The sequence below is a fragment of the Halichoerus grypus genome, chromosome 11 (assembly GCF_964656455.1).
Source record: "Halichoerus grypus chromosome 11, mHalGry1.hap1.1, whole genome shotgun sequence".
Lineage (NCBI taxonomy): Eukaryota > Metazoa > Chordata > Mammalia > Carnivora > Phocidae > Halichoerus > Halichoerus grypus.
Window position 1 is genome coordinate 92,220,101 of NC_135722.1, and position 17,387 is coordinate 92,237,487.

General features: G+C 36.6%; 2 protein-coding genes across 2 annotated transcripts; both read right to left on the reverse strand.

The window, feature by feature from the left end:
• On the reverse strand, positions 1-945 carry LOC118549526 (olfactory receptor 8G5-like). Its single transcript, XM_036113951.2, has one exon. The coding sequence runs from the start codon at positions 913-915 to the stop codon at positions 1-3; it is 915 nt and encodes a 304-aa protein (XP_035969844.2). The 5' UTR covers positions 916-945.
• Positions 946-14,593: 13,648 nt separating this feature from the next.
• On the reverse strand, positions 14,594-15,532 carry LOC118524921 (olfactory receptor 8G3-like). Its single transcript, XM_036075357.2, has one exon. It carries the CDS (start codon positions 15,527-15,529, stop codon positions 14,594-14,596), a length of 936 nt encoding a protein of 311 aa, XP_035931250.1. The 5' UTR covers positions 15,530-15,532.
• Between the last annotated feature and the right edge of the window lie 1,855 nt (positions 15,533-17,387).

Below are 17,387 nucleotides of genomic sequence, written 5' to 3' on the forward strand. Positions count from 1 at the left end.
CTAACTTTTCCTCAGGGCAAATTTGACATCCTTATTCCGCAGGCTGTAGATCAAGGGGTTCAGCATGGGCACAATGATGGTATAAAACACAGAGGACACTTTCCCTTGGTCCATGGAGCTCACAGATGATGGCTGCAAGTACATGAATGCAGCAGATCCATAGAAGAGAGCAACAGCTGAGATGTGGGAGCTGCAGGAGCTGAAGGCTTTGGACCTGCCCTCAGTGGAGTGGATGCGGAGGATGCTGGAGAGGATGAAGATGTAGGAGCTAAGGATCGTCAGGCTGGGAGCGAGAATATTAATTGCACTAAAGACTAGAATCAGGAATTCATTGACATGGGTATTAGAACAGGAGAGTTTTAAGAGGGAAAGAAGATCACAGAAATAATGGTTGATCACAACAAATTTGCAGAAATGAACCCTAAACATGCAGCCTGTGTGAACAGATGCACAAACCAGGGCTATAATATACACTCCCAAAATCAGGGAGAAACAAGCCTGATGGGACATGATGACATTGTAAAGCAAGGGGTTACAGATGGCCACGTAGCGGTCATAAGCCATTGCAGCCAACATGTGACACTCTGCGATAGCAAAAACGAGGAAGAAATAGAGCTGAATCATGCATTCAGGGTAGGAGATGACATTCCTTTCTGTCACAAAGTTCGCCAGCATTTTGGGGGTAATGACAGTGGAATGGCAGAGATCAATGAAGGACAAGCTACTGAGGAAGTAGTACATGGGGGTGTGCAAGTGAGTGCTGAGCCCTATCAGAGTGATCATGCCCAGGTTCCCCACCACCGTGACCACATAGATTCCTAGGAAGAGGAAGAAAAGGGGCAGCTGGAGTTCTGGTTGTTGTGTTAGCCCAGCGAGGATGAACTCAGTCACTGTGGAATGATTTCCTGCTGCCATTTTCCTCTGAGTAGTTTCTGAAGGGGAGAGAAAAAACCATGGTTGTTGGAAAAACTTCATTATTCTTCTCTATTTAGAGTAGGGTGCCCCATGTAGATGACTCATGGTTTAGATATTCTCTTGGTCTATAAGGTCATTTAATTCTGGATCAATTTATGTAAGTTGAGTTCATTGTGATTTAATGTTTATTAAGCCTCATTTCCAAATATAATAAGTGTATTTCATACAAAAATAGCAATGTTTCGGGGCCTGTGGGTGGCTCAATCGGTTAAGCATCTGCCTTCAGTTCAGGTCATGATCCTGGGATTCTGGGATAGAGCCCCAAGTCAGTCTCCCTCCTTTGCAGGGAGCCTGCTTCTCCCTCTCCCTCTGCCTGCCGCCCCCCCTGTTTGTGCTCTCTCTCTCTCAAATAAATAAATAAAACCTTTTTAAAAGAATAGCTATGTTTCTAATCACTGAAAACTTAAGTGTCTGTTTTCCTATTTTGAATATTTCAATGATCATCAAGCCAATATTACTAAGTGGAGACTCAGAAACTTAAATATTTAGAGAAGCCAATGTAATGAGTCACACTGGCTTCATGACAACTTGGGAGCACATGATACCTAAGGGCAATAGCCTGCAATTAACTTCTAGTAGGAGTGGACAGAGACCATATTATTTTCAGACCTTTCCATTTTATTTTATTTTATTTTACACGCACACACACACGCACACACACTTGGTTCTGTTTCTTTTAAGGACCATGACTACTAACACACTACCTTACTTTCTTTAGCTCTTATTTGCCTAGTCTATCTTTTCTGTAATTTTATCTTTTATTTTCAACTTTGTCTTTATATTTTAAAATACTGTTAGATATTGTAATTGGGTTTTTATTTATTTTTTTATTATGTTATGTTAGTCACGAGTACTTCATTAGTTTTTTTTTATTATGTTATGTTAATCACCATACATTACATCATTAGTTTTTGATGTAGTGCTCCATGATTCATTGTTTGTGCATAACACCCAGTGCTCCATGCAGAACGTGCCCTCTTTAATACCCATCAGCAGGCTAACCCATCCTCCCAGCCCCTCCCCTCTAGAACCCTCAGTTTGTTTTTCAGAGTCCATAGTCTCTCATGGCTCCTCTCCCCCTCCGATTCCCCCCCTTCATTTTTCCCTTCCTGTTATCTTCTTCCTTTTTTTTTTTTTAACATATAATGTATTATTTGTTTCAGAGGTACAGATCTGCGATTCAACATTAGTTTTTGATGTAGTGTTTCATGATCCATTGTTTGCATGTAACACCCAGTGCTCATTGCAACACGTGCCCTCCTTAATACCCATCACTGGGCTTCATACCTTTCAATTTAAAAATAATTATCAGGAAATCTGAACTTCCACATAAAATCTTCAGATATTTCAATATTATTAGTAAGATGAAACAACACCTACAACTATCATGGTACCGCAGTTTGGCCCACCAGGGTTGGCCCACGGTTAATGGGTTCGTGGTCCTGGACCAAGTACTTCTGCCTTTGTTTGAAAAAACAGTATGAGTAGTGGTTAAATGGCAGGCCTTAAATTCAGATTTAGATACTATCATGTAGTTACTAGCTAATACAGTTTGACTTTGACAAGTCAAACAATCTCTTTGTGTCTTGGCTTCTAAATCTGTAAAAGAGAAATAACAATATTACCGACCTTGTAATAAATTGGGAGAGACTTATCAATCAGAGAGTGAGCATAATCAGTTACTGTGGTGTTCTTACCTATTAACAGTTTATCAATTGGAAAATAAGTTTTATAAACTACACACTTCAAATTACAGAAACAGAAATTTTCTTTTGAAACAGAAATTTTAATATCTCAATCCTTCTTTCTCTGCCCTTCATCTTTTCTACAAAGCAGAGGCATAAAATTAGAAAACACAGAATTGCAAACATCCTCCCCTATTCAGTTAAATGGCAAACAGGTGATTTTATCATTACATGCACCAAAGTAAAAATTTCAAGTGGATTAGAGTTGAATTTATGTAAATGTAGAAAATATAGAATATCTAAAAATTCCTGTCTCACTTCTGCACCAATATAAACCTATAATCAGGTCTGAGCACAAAGGCCAAACTAGAAAACATCAGGAAGAAAGCACTGAAAAAAATCTTTGAGATCATGGAGGGCTTTAAGGTTTTTTATATAAAGGATATATATGCACACAAAAGAATAATAATAAAAACAAAAGAAATAAACCACAAAAAACTAACCATAAAAGCTGTTAAATTATACTTCATCAAAATTAAAAACTGTTCTTTAAAAGAGACTGTTAAGAAAATGAAAAGGGAATCCTAAAGCAATGTCTATATCTGACAAATGGCTTTTATCCAAAATATGTAAATAATATTTGTAATTTTTAATGTAAATACAAGCGTATTTTAAAAGTTTAAAATATCTGAATAGATACCTCACAAAAAATGTATTTGAATAATCAATGAGTATATGAAAATATGCTCAATATCCTTAATCACCAAGGACATTGAAAATTTAAAACATAATGAGACACCTCTACGTACCTATATGGGAGTGGGTAAAGCAAACAGCCACAGATTCCCTAGTGATACCAAATGTTGGTGAGCAGCAACTGGACTTATATGAAACTGGTAGGGGGACTAATATTGTTCAACCACTTTGGGGAACAATTTGGCAATTTCTTATAGATTTAAATGGACATTTAATCCAACCATTAAATTACATCCAAATTAAAACAGATCTATTTAATCCAACAATTCCTTTATCTGAAAGAAATTTAAATATTTGTATACACAACAATTTGTACAAAAATGTGCATGGCAGCTTTATTCATAACAACTCCAAATTGGAAATAATTCAAATGTATGTTCATTAACTGATGAATAGATGAATCAGTTGCAAATACATACGTATACATATATACATATATGCATATATATATATCTATATATATATATACGTACATACAGAGAATGGAATATAACTCAGCATTAAAAAGGAAAAAAATCACAAATGCATGCAATAGCACAAATCTCAAAAACATTGTGTTTTTTGAAATAAATTGCACAAAATTTACCTTTAAAGTTTGGTGGTACTCATCAGGGTAGTTAACGAGAATAGTGGTTTTCTTTGTGTGAGAATTTTTAGCAAGGGATTGGATTTATTTAATAGATATCACAGATTTTATCCTTCTTCTTAGTTTCCTAAATTGAAATTTCAACATGTTCATCCACTTTGAAAGTGATCACATGTGTTGTATTAGATTTTTCAGGATGACTTCCTAAACATTAAAAAATATTTTAAAAAATAATAATAAATAAATAATAAATATTTTGTGGGTTGCCTGGGTGGCTCAGTCAGTTAAGTGTCCTACTCTTGATTTTGGCACAGGTCATGATCTCAGGGTCTCATGTGGGGATCCATACTCAGCACTGTGTCTGCTTGAGATTCTCTCTCCCCCTCCCTTTGTTCCTCCCCTCTCTCTCTTTCTCTCTGTGTCAAATAAATAAATAAAGGGGCGCCTGGGTGGCTCAGTTGTTAAGCATCTGCCTTCAGCTAAGGTCATGATCCCAGGGTCCTGGGATCAAGCCCCGCATCAGGCTCCCTGCTCAGCGGGAAGCCTGCTTCTCCCTCTCCCACTCCCCCTCTTGTGTTCCTGCTCTCGCTAACTCTCTCTCTGTCAAATAAATAAATAAAATCTAAAAAAAAAAAAAAAATTTTTTTTAAATAAATAAAATCTTTAAAAAATATTTTTGATTATGGAGAGATTTCTGCTTATTTACTACTAAAATCAGCAAATTATGGTACTTCTCTTTTTCCTTGATTTCTCATTCTAGATTTTCAATTTTATTAATTGATTTAAGTAAACCAACATTTGGCTATATTGATTTTATGAAATATATGTTTCTTTTCTATTTAGATTATTTCTAATAACTATTTTATTCTTTATTAATTTCTTCACATGATTTCCTGTTCTTTTCCTAACTTCTTGAAGTGGACAGTATCTTCAGCTTTTGTTTTTTTCTGATATGTACATATAAGTTATACATTTCTCTCTAAGCCCCACTTTAGCTGCATCTCACAAGCTTTAATATATCAAATTTACAGTATCATTCAGTTTAAAATATAATTTCTATTTCATTTTATCATTGTCCCATGGATTATGTGAAAGTGAATTGTTAACTTTCCGGAAGTTAGGTTTTTGGTTTTTTGTTTGTTTGTTTTTAGCTAGTCCTAATTTTAAATATTTGTCTTAATTTCATTATGGTCAATGAACATACTGTGAATTATCTAAATTATTGCAAATTGCTTAGAATTCTTTATATTGAAGCATAAAATCAATCTTTTAAAAAAAGATTTGTTTTTTTATTTGAGAGAGAGAGAGCACGTGAGTGGGGGCAGGAGCAGAGGGAAAGAGAATCTCAAGAAGACTCAGTGCTGAGCACCAAGCCCAACATAGGGCTTGATCTCACGACCCTGGGATCATGACCTGAGCTAAAATCAAGAGTCAATGCTTAACTGACTGAGCCACCCAGATGCCCCATAAGATCAGTTTTTATAAGTATTCCCAATGCATCTTAAAATATATTGTTTGTTTTTGAGGGTCCTGTGATGCATATCATTTCAATTATGTTCACTTTACTAACAATGTTGTTTAGATTTTGTATATGCATAGTGATTTTTTTGTCTGTTATTCTAATAGTTATTGAGATAAGTGTGTCAGTGTCCCCCACCAAAGTTTCTGATTTGTCTATTTATCCCTTCAAGCCTTAAATTAAAACCTGTATTGTTATGGAATTGTCCCCTTTATATTTAGTAATGTGTCCTGGTTATAGTCTCCTTTGTCTGGTATTAATATATTATCATGAGATTTATTTTTGGCTAGTGTTTGCAGAGCATATAATTTTCCATCTATTTAATACTTTTATGTATTTTTTTAAAGAGGTAACAAATGAAACAGTTATTTTAAGATAGCATCACATAAAATAGCAACAGGTAAGCATCAAATACCTAGCATCAAATCTAACAAAATGTGTGCAATGTTTATACACTGAAACTTTTAAATAATTTTGAGAGAAATGAGAGAAAACCTTAATAAGGAGAGAGATTTACCATATGCATGGATTAGAACACTAAATAGTGTAAAGATAGCCCTCCCAAATATAGGGATAGATCAACATATTTCATTTCCCAGATAATAACTTCTAAACAGATAAGCAGTATGTTAACACACCAACAGGGTCCGAATGGGATCATTTGGCTACTTTTGGTAACTTCTAAACAGATAATAAATATGTTAACACACCAATAGGGCCCTAATGGGATCATTTGGCTACTTTTAGTCATCTCATAGATTTATAGAAAATATCAGTTTAGTCTGATATTGGAGGAGAATCAAGCTATTGATTCTCAATAGGTTATTGCACTCTAGAAACTCAAGCACATTTTAATGTCCTAGCTTTCATGCTCTGTACCCCTTTCTCCTTATATCTGTGTTCACTTGATGTACACATACTGGGTCAGTAAGTGCCTTTCTTTTTTTTTTTTTAAAGATTTTATTTATTCATTTGACAGAGAGAGACACAGCGAGAGAGGGAACACAAGCAGGGGGAGTGGGAGAGGGAGAAGCAGGCTTCCTGCCAAGCAGGGAGCCCGATGTGGGACTCGATCCCAGGACCCTGGGATCATGACCTGAGCTGAAGGCAGACGCTTAACGACTGAGCCACCCAGGCACACAGTAAGTGCCTTTCTTTCTAGAATCCAACTTGTCCGAGTCAGAGGAATTTTGTGTCAAGGTCAATACTTCAGTTGTTCAGTATGAACATGACACAGACACAGTATGCCTTGTTACTTCATATAGGCAAGTGGCCCAGGTAATAATAATAATGAGGTGTGGGTAACACAGAGTTCTGGGGCTGGTTGCTCTACAGCCAGAAGTAGAAGACTATATTTGAACACAGAGTGTTCAGAGATTTCTCAATATGGTTGATCAAAGCTATCCAGGGAGATTACAGGACTTACAAAAAATGATGAATATAAGCATGATTATGATGAAAAGCAAAAGTTCTTGAATCACCCTTCCCGTGCTATTAGTCCTGTTCCTGAGAGATGACCTAATTTCTGCAGAATAGCTCTGATAAAGTTGTTTTTTTTTTTAAGATTTTATTCATGTATTTGAGAGAGAGAGATAGTATGAAAGAGAGAGAGAGAACGAACAGGGAGGGAGGAACAGAGGGAGAGGGAGATGCAGACTCCCCACTAAGCAGGGAGCTGGGACTTGATCCCAGGACCTTGGGATCATGACCTGAGCCAAAGGCAGATGCTTAACCCTGAGCCACCCAGGCGCCCTGATAAAGGTTTTTCTAAAGGTTACCTCTACAGCTCTAAATAACTTGTTCATATTGCTATTTCTAGAATTATCAACTTTGAACATTAAACAAAGTTTCCATATTATAGGCAGAATTACTTTTTATTAAAAAGTTAAAGTGGTGACCACCACCTTCTATCTCATTCTGATATCTGGTAGTTGGATTCTATTTTTGATGTTTTCTTAATCACTTTTGGATCTTCTCAAAAGTCTTCATAATTTCCAAAATTCTCTCACTTTATCTGGAGAGATTTTGTTTGTTTGTTTAATATAGAATTTCTACTCCTATCCTAGACATTGTGAATCAGAATTTCTGAGGGTAATTACTCAAAATTTTAAATATAATCCCTTCCTGTGAATACTACATATTAAAAAAAGAGGAATTGGTATTTGTCCTGTCATGATAGAAATTCAAAATTTGGATAATTCCATATCTCTCATGGGAATTGCCTAGATCTTTATTTTCTTAGCAGTGTCTGAAAATATTTTTGAATTTATTACTTCAACATATTTTAGATACAGCTCATGTGGCAGTCTTTATTGAGTTTCTAGTAGGTTGCAAAACTTTTCATGTAAAAATATTCTCTTGAAAATGTGATTTAGTGACTACAAACAACATTAAACAAACTGAGGGTTTTAAAGGGTGGGGGATGGGTTAGCCCAGTGATGGATATTAAAGAGGGCATGTATTGCATGGAGCACTGGGTGTTATATGCAAACAACGAATCATGGAACACTACATCAAAAACTAATGATGTACTGTATGGTGACTAACATAACATAATAAAATAAAATTATTTAAAAAATAAATAAAAAATGTTATACATAAATATAAAAAAAAGAATTTCTGAGGGTAAGATAATTTATAGAGCTGAACTTTCCAAAAATAAAATTAAAAGAAAACAAACAAAACTATCAAAGTAATTCTGGTGATTGTTTAGAAATCATTGGGTTAAGAAATTAAAGTCAGCCTGTGGTTCAAATGGAGAGCTTCAGGACTTTCTCTTTTTTTTTATTGAATTGAGTAAACATTACTGAGAGACAACAAAATGCCAGACACTGAGCTAAAGAATTACCAGGATAATGAATCCAGACACTGAAAATAGTCCAAACAAACAAGTTAAAATTTTGGAGAGGGGCACCTGGGTGGCTCAATCGTTAAGCATCTGCCTTCGGCTCGGGTCATGATCCCAGGGTCCTGGGATCAAGCCCCGCATCGGGCTCCCTGCTGTGTGGGAAGCCTGCTTCTCCCTCTCCCACACCCCCTACTTGTGTTCCCTCTCTTGCTGTGTCTCTCTCTGTCAAATAAATAAATAAAATCTTTTTAAAAAAAATTTTTTTTGGAGAAAATAATGTTAAAGTCTAATGTCAGTTAAAAAAAAATTCTTCACATACAAGATATGTGGTTTGAAGGTAATTCCTATGAAAACATAAAATAGGCATATTTCTTCTTAAATCAATAAAGCCCATAAAATAGTGGATGATACAAAAGGTGATGGGAGGAGTGCCTGGGTAGCTCAGTTAGTTATGCGTCTGCCTTCAGCTTGGGACATGATCCTGGGGTCTTGGGACTGAACCCCACCTGGGTCTCCCTGCTCAGTGGGAAGTCTGCTTCTCCCTCTCCCTCTGCCCTGCCCCCCACCCCACCCCCCTTGCTCATGCTTGCTCTCTCTCTCTCTCAAATAAATAAATAAAATTGTTTTTTAAAAAGGTAATAAAAGATTTTTATTTCATTTATAAAAATGCTAGATTATGATAATGAATAATCCACATAAGATCTATAACATAGCTTCACCACTCCCAACTCAAGTGCCATAGAATTGGGATGTCATGAAATGATCACAATGGTGCTAAGATATTGGTTTTTAGCCCTTGGGGTAGTAGGGATAGCCTAGGACTTACAGAGCCTCTTAGTTGGTCACCAACAGCCACAAACTGTCTCATCCACTTACCCCATTAAGCCACATCAATATTAAATATTCAGTGTTTAGCATGAGGCTAGGAAGCATTGTGCCACACTTTTATCTGTAGTTATGGATGTCGTTTTTGAGGAGGGGCATTGACAAGATAGAGGGCATGCAGTAGCTGTCAAGAGTTGGGAAATATTTGAAGGTAATGGGATCACTTGCAGGCATCTTTATATATCCTAAGAAAAGCAAATGGGAAAAGAGTTCATTGTGTGTATATGTTTGAAACACTTAAGAATATACCCTTTAACCAATGTAAGGAAAGATATTCTAACATTTGAGTTATTAGAAATGGAATGAGCTATTTATTGTTAGTGATAAAATATATTCAACCATAAACCAGATGATGATCCACACTTAGGGACACTGGAGAAAAGAGATTCCTTAATTGAATTTAAGATAAAGTACAAAAATCCACACTCTTTTGCCCCTCTCCACCCTTAGTTCTTGTATCCTCTTCCTGTGCCACAAAATACTTGGCTTCTTTCAGTTCCTGGAATATATCATATTTTCTCAGCTGTCTACCTTTTTATTTGCTACTTTTTTTCACATGAAATGGCTTCACCAACCCTTTGTCTCTCTGTTGTCCATTAAATATTATTTTTCTTTTCAAATCTCATTTATATTGAAGTAATTATGGAAACGTTCTCCAATTCTTTGTAACTGATTGGACCTTTCAACAAAATGCTCAGAAAACTGTCATTTCTAAACAGCACATTTTCAGACTTGAACTACATGTAAGTCGGATGACGGACCAAATCCAACTTATTCTCCTTTGTGTCCCAAGTCAACAGCACAATGTTTGGCACATATTAGGAGGATTGCAAAAAGCATTTTATAAATCAATCAATCAATCAATATATTGAGGAATTTTTGCCTGAATTCCAAAGTGATTACTTCAGACTTCAGTAGGTCTCAGATCCCAAGCGTGAGATGAGCACACTCACCTTTCTTCTTCCTAGAAATCTCAATGCCAGATCGTATTTATAGCATGCTCTCAGAGGAGAATGCGCTCATGCTTGGTGCTGGGAGTCCTAGGGAGGCAGCACTACCTTTCGTGCTGAGAGGGCAGGCACAGTCACTGGTCTCAGAGCCACCTTCAAAACTGGCTTGTGTCACGGGCCAGCATCTCTAACTGTAGGTCTCCAGTTTGTTTTTCTCCAGCTTCAGGGTAGTAAACTCCTCACCTCCACAAGCCCCTGTTCAGATTGCTGTGCTCTGAAGGTTGGTCCCAGATGTAGGCATGCCAGGCACCAAATAACGTGGAGACAAATGCTCTGGAGGATTTCCACGTCTCAGGGAACAAGCTCTTGAGAAAAGAAACAATTGCAGTTAGCATTTCCCAGTTCAGTTGTTTAACTTGTCCTTCCAGAGGGATTCTTTGTCACTTCTGAATTTGTCAATTAGTGATAAAGATTTGTTCATAGGATCTTCTGAGGATTTTTTTTTAAATGCAGATTCTGATCCAGCAGGTCTGAGGTCTGAGCAGGTCTATGCATTTCTTACAAACTCTTAGCCAGTGCTTTTGGTTCGTTCATAGTCCCCACTGTGAATAGCAGGATTTAGAGAATCAAGGCACATACTGACAAGATATCTTATGCCGAATAGGGTTTTAAATTTTAAAATAATTTTTAAATTTTAAAATAATAATAAATTTTAAAATAATTTTTAAATTTTAAAATAATAAATTAAATCACTTATTTCCTTGCACGAAATATGTTTAATTTATTTTATGCATAAGTAGGTAATATACTTACTTGATTCAAAAGTCAAATCTATGTACAAATGAATTTTGAGGTTAAGGGACAAGAATTCAGAATATTGATGTAATATTTGCTTTTTTGAGGTCCTTGTTATTAATAATTCCACTTGCTAAATTGTGCATTTAAAGAAAGTATTTTATTATTAGGCATCTATGTTTCGTATTCCTTTTTCTTTCTTATATATCTTCACACATTTTTTTCACAAACAGGAATATTTGAAAGCATAGCAATTTGAATCAAGGTAAATTGGACGCTCACAAGAGAGGGGAACTTTTATAAAATAAGGCTAAATATATCAGGTTCAATTCTCTTTAAAGGAGTTTAAGGTTGGGTTACATTACTGTTTCTCAATTTTAGATGCACATTTCAAACCATCAAAAGTTTTCTTTTTAATCTCAATACCCAGGGTGCACTCCATATCAATTAAATCAAAATTTTAAAGTCTGAGGTCAGATATCAATATTTGTTAAAAGCTTCTCAAACTTTAATGTGTACAAGAATAACCCAGGAATCTTGTTCAAATGCAGATTCTGAAACAGTAAATATAGTGTATGGCTTAAGATAATGCATTTTTAACAAATTCTCAGGCTATTCCAATGTGGCCGATCTTTGGACCACCTTAGGAACAAGGTGTTAGAGGATCTCTTGTTGCAAATCCTTCCCACTATAATTCTTTCAGATTTAAACAAGGTCCCACAATTCCATGCATCACAAAGCTTCTTTTAGCTTTGGAATAGCAGTGGCTGCCAGATTCTGGGATTTTTATGGGAGAATATTATGTGCTGATAAAGCCACCTTACAGGTGAGCAGACTAAGACTGCTTCCTCAGTGTGCTGAATAAAACAAGTAGGAAGAGAGTTGGAACTTGGTTAAAGTCAGAAATGGGAAGAGTATGAACAGACCTTTCTATAAATGATTGTACAATAATGAAAATTATTGAGATTCATAGAAGCTCAGGTTCCATTCTGTGAGGATATATGTACTGATTCAGGAGAGAATGCAAATATAAAGAAAGAGAAACGAGGAGACAGAAAGTTTGAATGTTACCAAGACTTACATATCCCAATTGTGTTGCTATGAATTGTTACCTAGAGTTAGTGAGCTCCATCTTGAGAGTTCTACCATCCTCCTATCTAATAATCCAAACGAGAATTGTGCATTCATCCCCATACTCTCCTGTACCTTCAACTCACCTCAATTCAGCCGAGTCTGAACAATCCACTTTTCAAGAATCTCTTGAGAGTCTCCTTCCTTTCTAGCTCCACTGTCGCTGCATGCAGTGTCCTGCTTAGAACAATCAAATGGCTGCTGACTGGTCTTGATTCAGCCTTACTGTCTTTCCATCCATCTTCCACACCAACTCAAGTGTGATTCTACTAACATGCAAAATTAATGGTTTCATTTCCCTGCTTAAAAAACACTTAGCAGCTCCCTTCACTAAAATAAGGAGTGATGGGGGCTCCTAAATGGCTCAGTTGGTTAAGCTTCTGACTTCAGCTCAGGTCATGATCCCTGAGTCCTGGGATGGAGCCCCGCATCAAGCTCCCTGCTCAGTGGGGAGTCTGCTTCTCCCTCTCCCTCTGCCCTCCCTCCCCCCGCCCCCCACTCCTTGTGCTCCCTCTCTCCCTGGCTCTCTCTCTCTCTCTCAAATAAATAAATAAAAATCTTTTAAAAATTTAAAAAAAGAATAAGGAGTGATGTAGTGATCCAGAGGTGATTCATGAACTGTCCTCTGCTTACTTCTCTCTTTTAGTAACTTTACCATATTACCCCAAATATGACATGATTTTCTGGGTCTGCAGAGGTTTTTCCCCTCTTTCTTGAAGAGACCATTACCTTTCATTTAGTCTGTATTATATATAGGAGCTGAAGCTCCAGTATTCAAGGGTCTACCCATCAGGACTCTTTTTGTTTGTCCTGCGTGAGCCCATTTGTATCTGTTGGGCAGAGCACTGGACTAGGACTCATGCCTAAGACAGGAGCTTCAGTTGTAGCTATTTTCCCTTCCTTTTTTTTGGACTGATGAGAATTGAGTCGAATAAAAACTATGAGGTGAGGACATTTTGAAAATGAATGGTTGACATCATTGAATGAATGGATAATGGAATACAAAGGTGGTAAAGATATATTTCTCTGTCGTAGATTTTAAAATATAGGTAAACACTGCAACTTGTTATATCAGGTGAATAACACAGCACACTATCCTAAGGACATTGACCTGGCAATAATGAGGTGGAGGGTTTGAATTGGGAAGAGACAAAGGACAACTGAGTGTTCAAGAATATTATGTAAATCCATAGTTACAAGATGTTAAAGGCCCAAAAACAGAAGAACACAATATGAAAGGAAAGAAGAGATGTTTCAAAGAAAAAACTGACATGAAATGGCAACTCTTTCTCAATTATTGGGCAAAAGAGCATGAACCACATGAAAACGACACAACTGAGCAGCATATTTGGCTTCCATAGCAGTTACTTCATAAACAGCTGCAGCATCACTGGTATAAAGATAAGACAGTGTTGTTTGGACTGCTTTTATAAAAAATGTTGTCCTCAAGTGTAATAACTTGAAACTCTATAGTTTCTGTGTGGATAGTGTGCTGTGTTATTCACCTGATATAACAAGTTGCAGTGTTTACCTATATTTTAAAATCTACGACAGACAAATGTATCTTTACCACCTTTGTATTCCATTATCCGTTCATTCAATGATGTCAACCATTCATTTTCAAAATATCCTCACCTCATAGTTTTTATTCGACTTAATTCTCATCAGTCCAAAAAAAAGGAAGGGAAAATAGCTACAACTGAAGCTCCTGTCATACATAATGAGACTCTACAATGAGTCTCCATGTTTGCTATTTTTTTGGCCTTGATCAGTACAGCTTTGAAAGATTTTGATTATTTTCATTGTATCAAATGAAATAAAAGTGAAAATAGCACTGAAATTATAGGAAAGCATCAGTCACATAGGGAACTGGGGATGACATAGGTATAGAAGGAAATTCTCAGGATGTCTTAGACCTATCCACAGTCACCTGGGACCAAAGTACGACTTTGAATAAAATTGGGTCCTGGAATCAATTTTTTAGGCTGATCATTTATTATGTTTGGGACCAGGGCAATTAATCAAACTAAATAAGCTTCTATTTCCTCATTTTTCAAAGGGGAATAATACTAGGGCCTTCCCTGAGGGAATACTGTAAATATTAAATAAGGTTATTCACTTAAAGTGCTGGGCACACTAGTTGATATTTCATAAACTCTCAATAACATATGTTACAAATATTATCTTCATCATCATCATTGTTCTTCTTGTTTGTGTTATCATTAAAAAACAAAACTAAGGTTCCTTTCATACTCGAGAGTCTTTGATTTTATTCTTAGTATTTCTCCACATATAATCACTCTAATATCGTTCAAAGGAGTGGCCTGGAGGAGAATTTAGGGGATGTGTTATATGGGGGAGTGTCATTGACTTTCCAAACATTTGAACAATAAACCTAACATGTTACATATATTAGCAAATTAAAGAACTGTTTCTGACATGACATCATGATATTGATTCTATTCATGAACATTTTCTACTCTCCAGAATTTTCTTCAGGGCAAATTTGACATCCTTATTCCGCAGGCTGTAGATCAGGGGGTTCAGCATGGGCACAATGATGGTATAAAACACAGAGGACACTTTCCCTTGGTCCATAGAGCTCACAGAAGATGGCTGAAGGTACGTGAATGCAGCAGATCCATAGAAGACAGCAACAGCTGAGATGTGGGAGCTGCAGGTGCTGAAGGCTTTGGACCTGCCCTCAGTGGAGTGGATGCAGAGGATGCTGGACAGGATGAAGATGTAGGAGGCGAAGATAGTTAAGGCAGGAGTCAGGATGTTAAATGCACTCAAGACTAGAACCAACAATTCATTGATGTAGATGCTGGAACAGGATAGCTCCAAGAGCGGGAAGAGATCACAGAAATAATGGTTAACCACATTGCTCTTGCAGAAAAGGAGTCTCAACATAAAGCCCATGTGGATTGTAGATCCAATGATGCCCAAAATATAAACTCCTACTGTGAGCCGGAAGCAGACGTGAGAAGACATGATGACATTGTAAAGCAAGGGGTTACAGATGGCAACGTAGCGGTCATAAGCCATTGCAGCCAACACGTGACACTCTGCAATAGCAAAAACGAGGAAGAAATAGAGCTGTGTCATGCATTCTGAGTAGAGAATGATGTTCTTCTGTGTCACAAAGTTCGCCAGCATCTTGGGGGTAACGACAGTGGAATGGCAGAGATCAATGAAGGACAAGCTACTGAGGAAGTAGTACATGGGGGTGTGCAAGTGAGTGCTGAGCCCTATCAGCATGATCATGCCCAGGTTCCCCACCACCGTGACCACATAGATTCCTAGGAAGAGGAAGAAAAGGGGCAGCTGGAGTTCTGGTTGTTGTGTTAGCCCAGCGAGGACGAACTCAGTCACTGTGGAATGATTTCCTGCTGCCATTTTCCTCTGGGAATTTTATGCAGAAAGAGAAGAAGAAAATTTGTGGTAGATATTTATTGTCCCACCATGTAATGTAGTATGAAACAGAATTTGTCTTTGTCTTTTCAACCAGGTGGCTCCAGTTCTATGTCTGTCCGTGATCTATGTTAGCACTCAAAGACCCCGAGGTCTCAGTAATATGGAGCATGTAAATAAATATCAGATACAACAATCCCTTTTTTGTTCTATGCTATAAGAGTGGGTCTTATGCACTCCTATATATTGCAGCATTATTTACGATAGCCAAATTATGGAAGCAGCCCAAGTGTTCACAGATAGACGAATGGATAAAGATGTGATATATATAGATATGTGTGTGTGTGTGTGTGTGTGTGTGTGTATTTATTTATTTATTTATAATGAAATATAATTCAGCCATAAAAAAGAATTAAATCTTGCCATTTGCAACAGCATGGATGAACCTAGAGAGTATAATGCTAAGTGAAATAAGCCAGTCAGAGAAAGACAAATACCATATGATTTCACTCATATGTGGAATTTAAGAAACAAAAAATGAACAAAGGAAAAAAATAAGAGTCAAATAAAAAAACAGACTCTTAACTATAGAGAATAAACAGATAACAGAGGGGAGGTGGGAGGGGAATGGGTAAAATAGAAGGGGATTAAAAGTAAACTTATCTTAATGAGCCCTGAGTTATATAGGGAATTGCTGAATCACTATATTGTACACTGAAATTAACATAATACTGTATGTTAAACTGGAATTAAAAAAAATAGAGAGGGTCTTAGTATTGCCCAGTCCATGAACATCCAAATAAATTTTTTGTTAACTTTGATTGTTATAAAAACTTTCCATGACTTGTTTTTATTACTCTCAGCTCTTATGCAGAACAAATACTAGTATGCCTGGCTTACGTATTAGATAACTGAGGGTTATAATGGTTGGATATTTGCCCATATTTAGGCATGTAATAAGTAAATGATCAAGAATATGAGCTAAGGCCTGTCTGTCTCACCTTCTATATCTTATTTTAGCTACTTATGTCTTCTCCCCTATCTTTATCTCTTTGTCATAGCAAAGACATCATTCACAGCAATTAATGTGAAGGAAAAAATTTATGTAAAGTACTACAATAGTGTATTGACAACTGGTCCAGTCTAGACTCCCTGTAGTGAGTACCTTGATTATTGGCATCTCTTAAAAAATACAGAAATAGTGGCTCTGGAAAGTAACTGGATAGCTAACAACAAGTCTATCATTCAACTTGAATTCCACATGCAGGAAGGGCATGAGTTTCCTAATGAGGAGTTCAGAAGTATGAAACGTTAAAGTCCAAATTCGTTTATTCCAAAAACACTTATGGAATATTCACAATTAGCTAAGTGCTTTGTATGACTTGATGTGGTCTGTGACCCTTGGAACTTATGTTCTGGGAGAACAGAGCTGCAGAATGTCAATCTTGCAGATACACACTAAAACAATGTGCACATTGTCTTGGTGTCTTTGTACTCACCTTCAAACCAGAGCTTTTAAAAGCACTCTTTGAAGGCACAAAAAACCAAAGCAGAAAGAATATGTGTATCTTTCAGTCTCTGGGATATGGGTTTGGAAAAAAGCTCATGATTCCAAGTACAGTATGCTGTGATGATCTATCTTCAAAAGAAAGAGATCCAAGAGATACCATCACAGATTATTGGTGTATCAAAAACAAAGGTATGTATATTTAGATAAAAATTGGAAGACTTACAATAACCAAATTATGGAAACAGCCAAGTATCCATCAACTGATGAATGGATAAAGAAACTGTGATATATATACATATATATATGTTGTTAAATACATAATAAATATAGTGT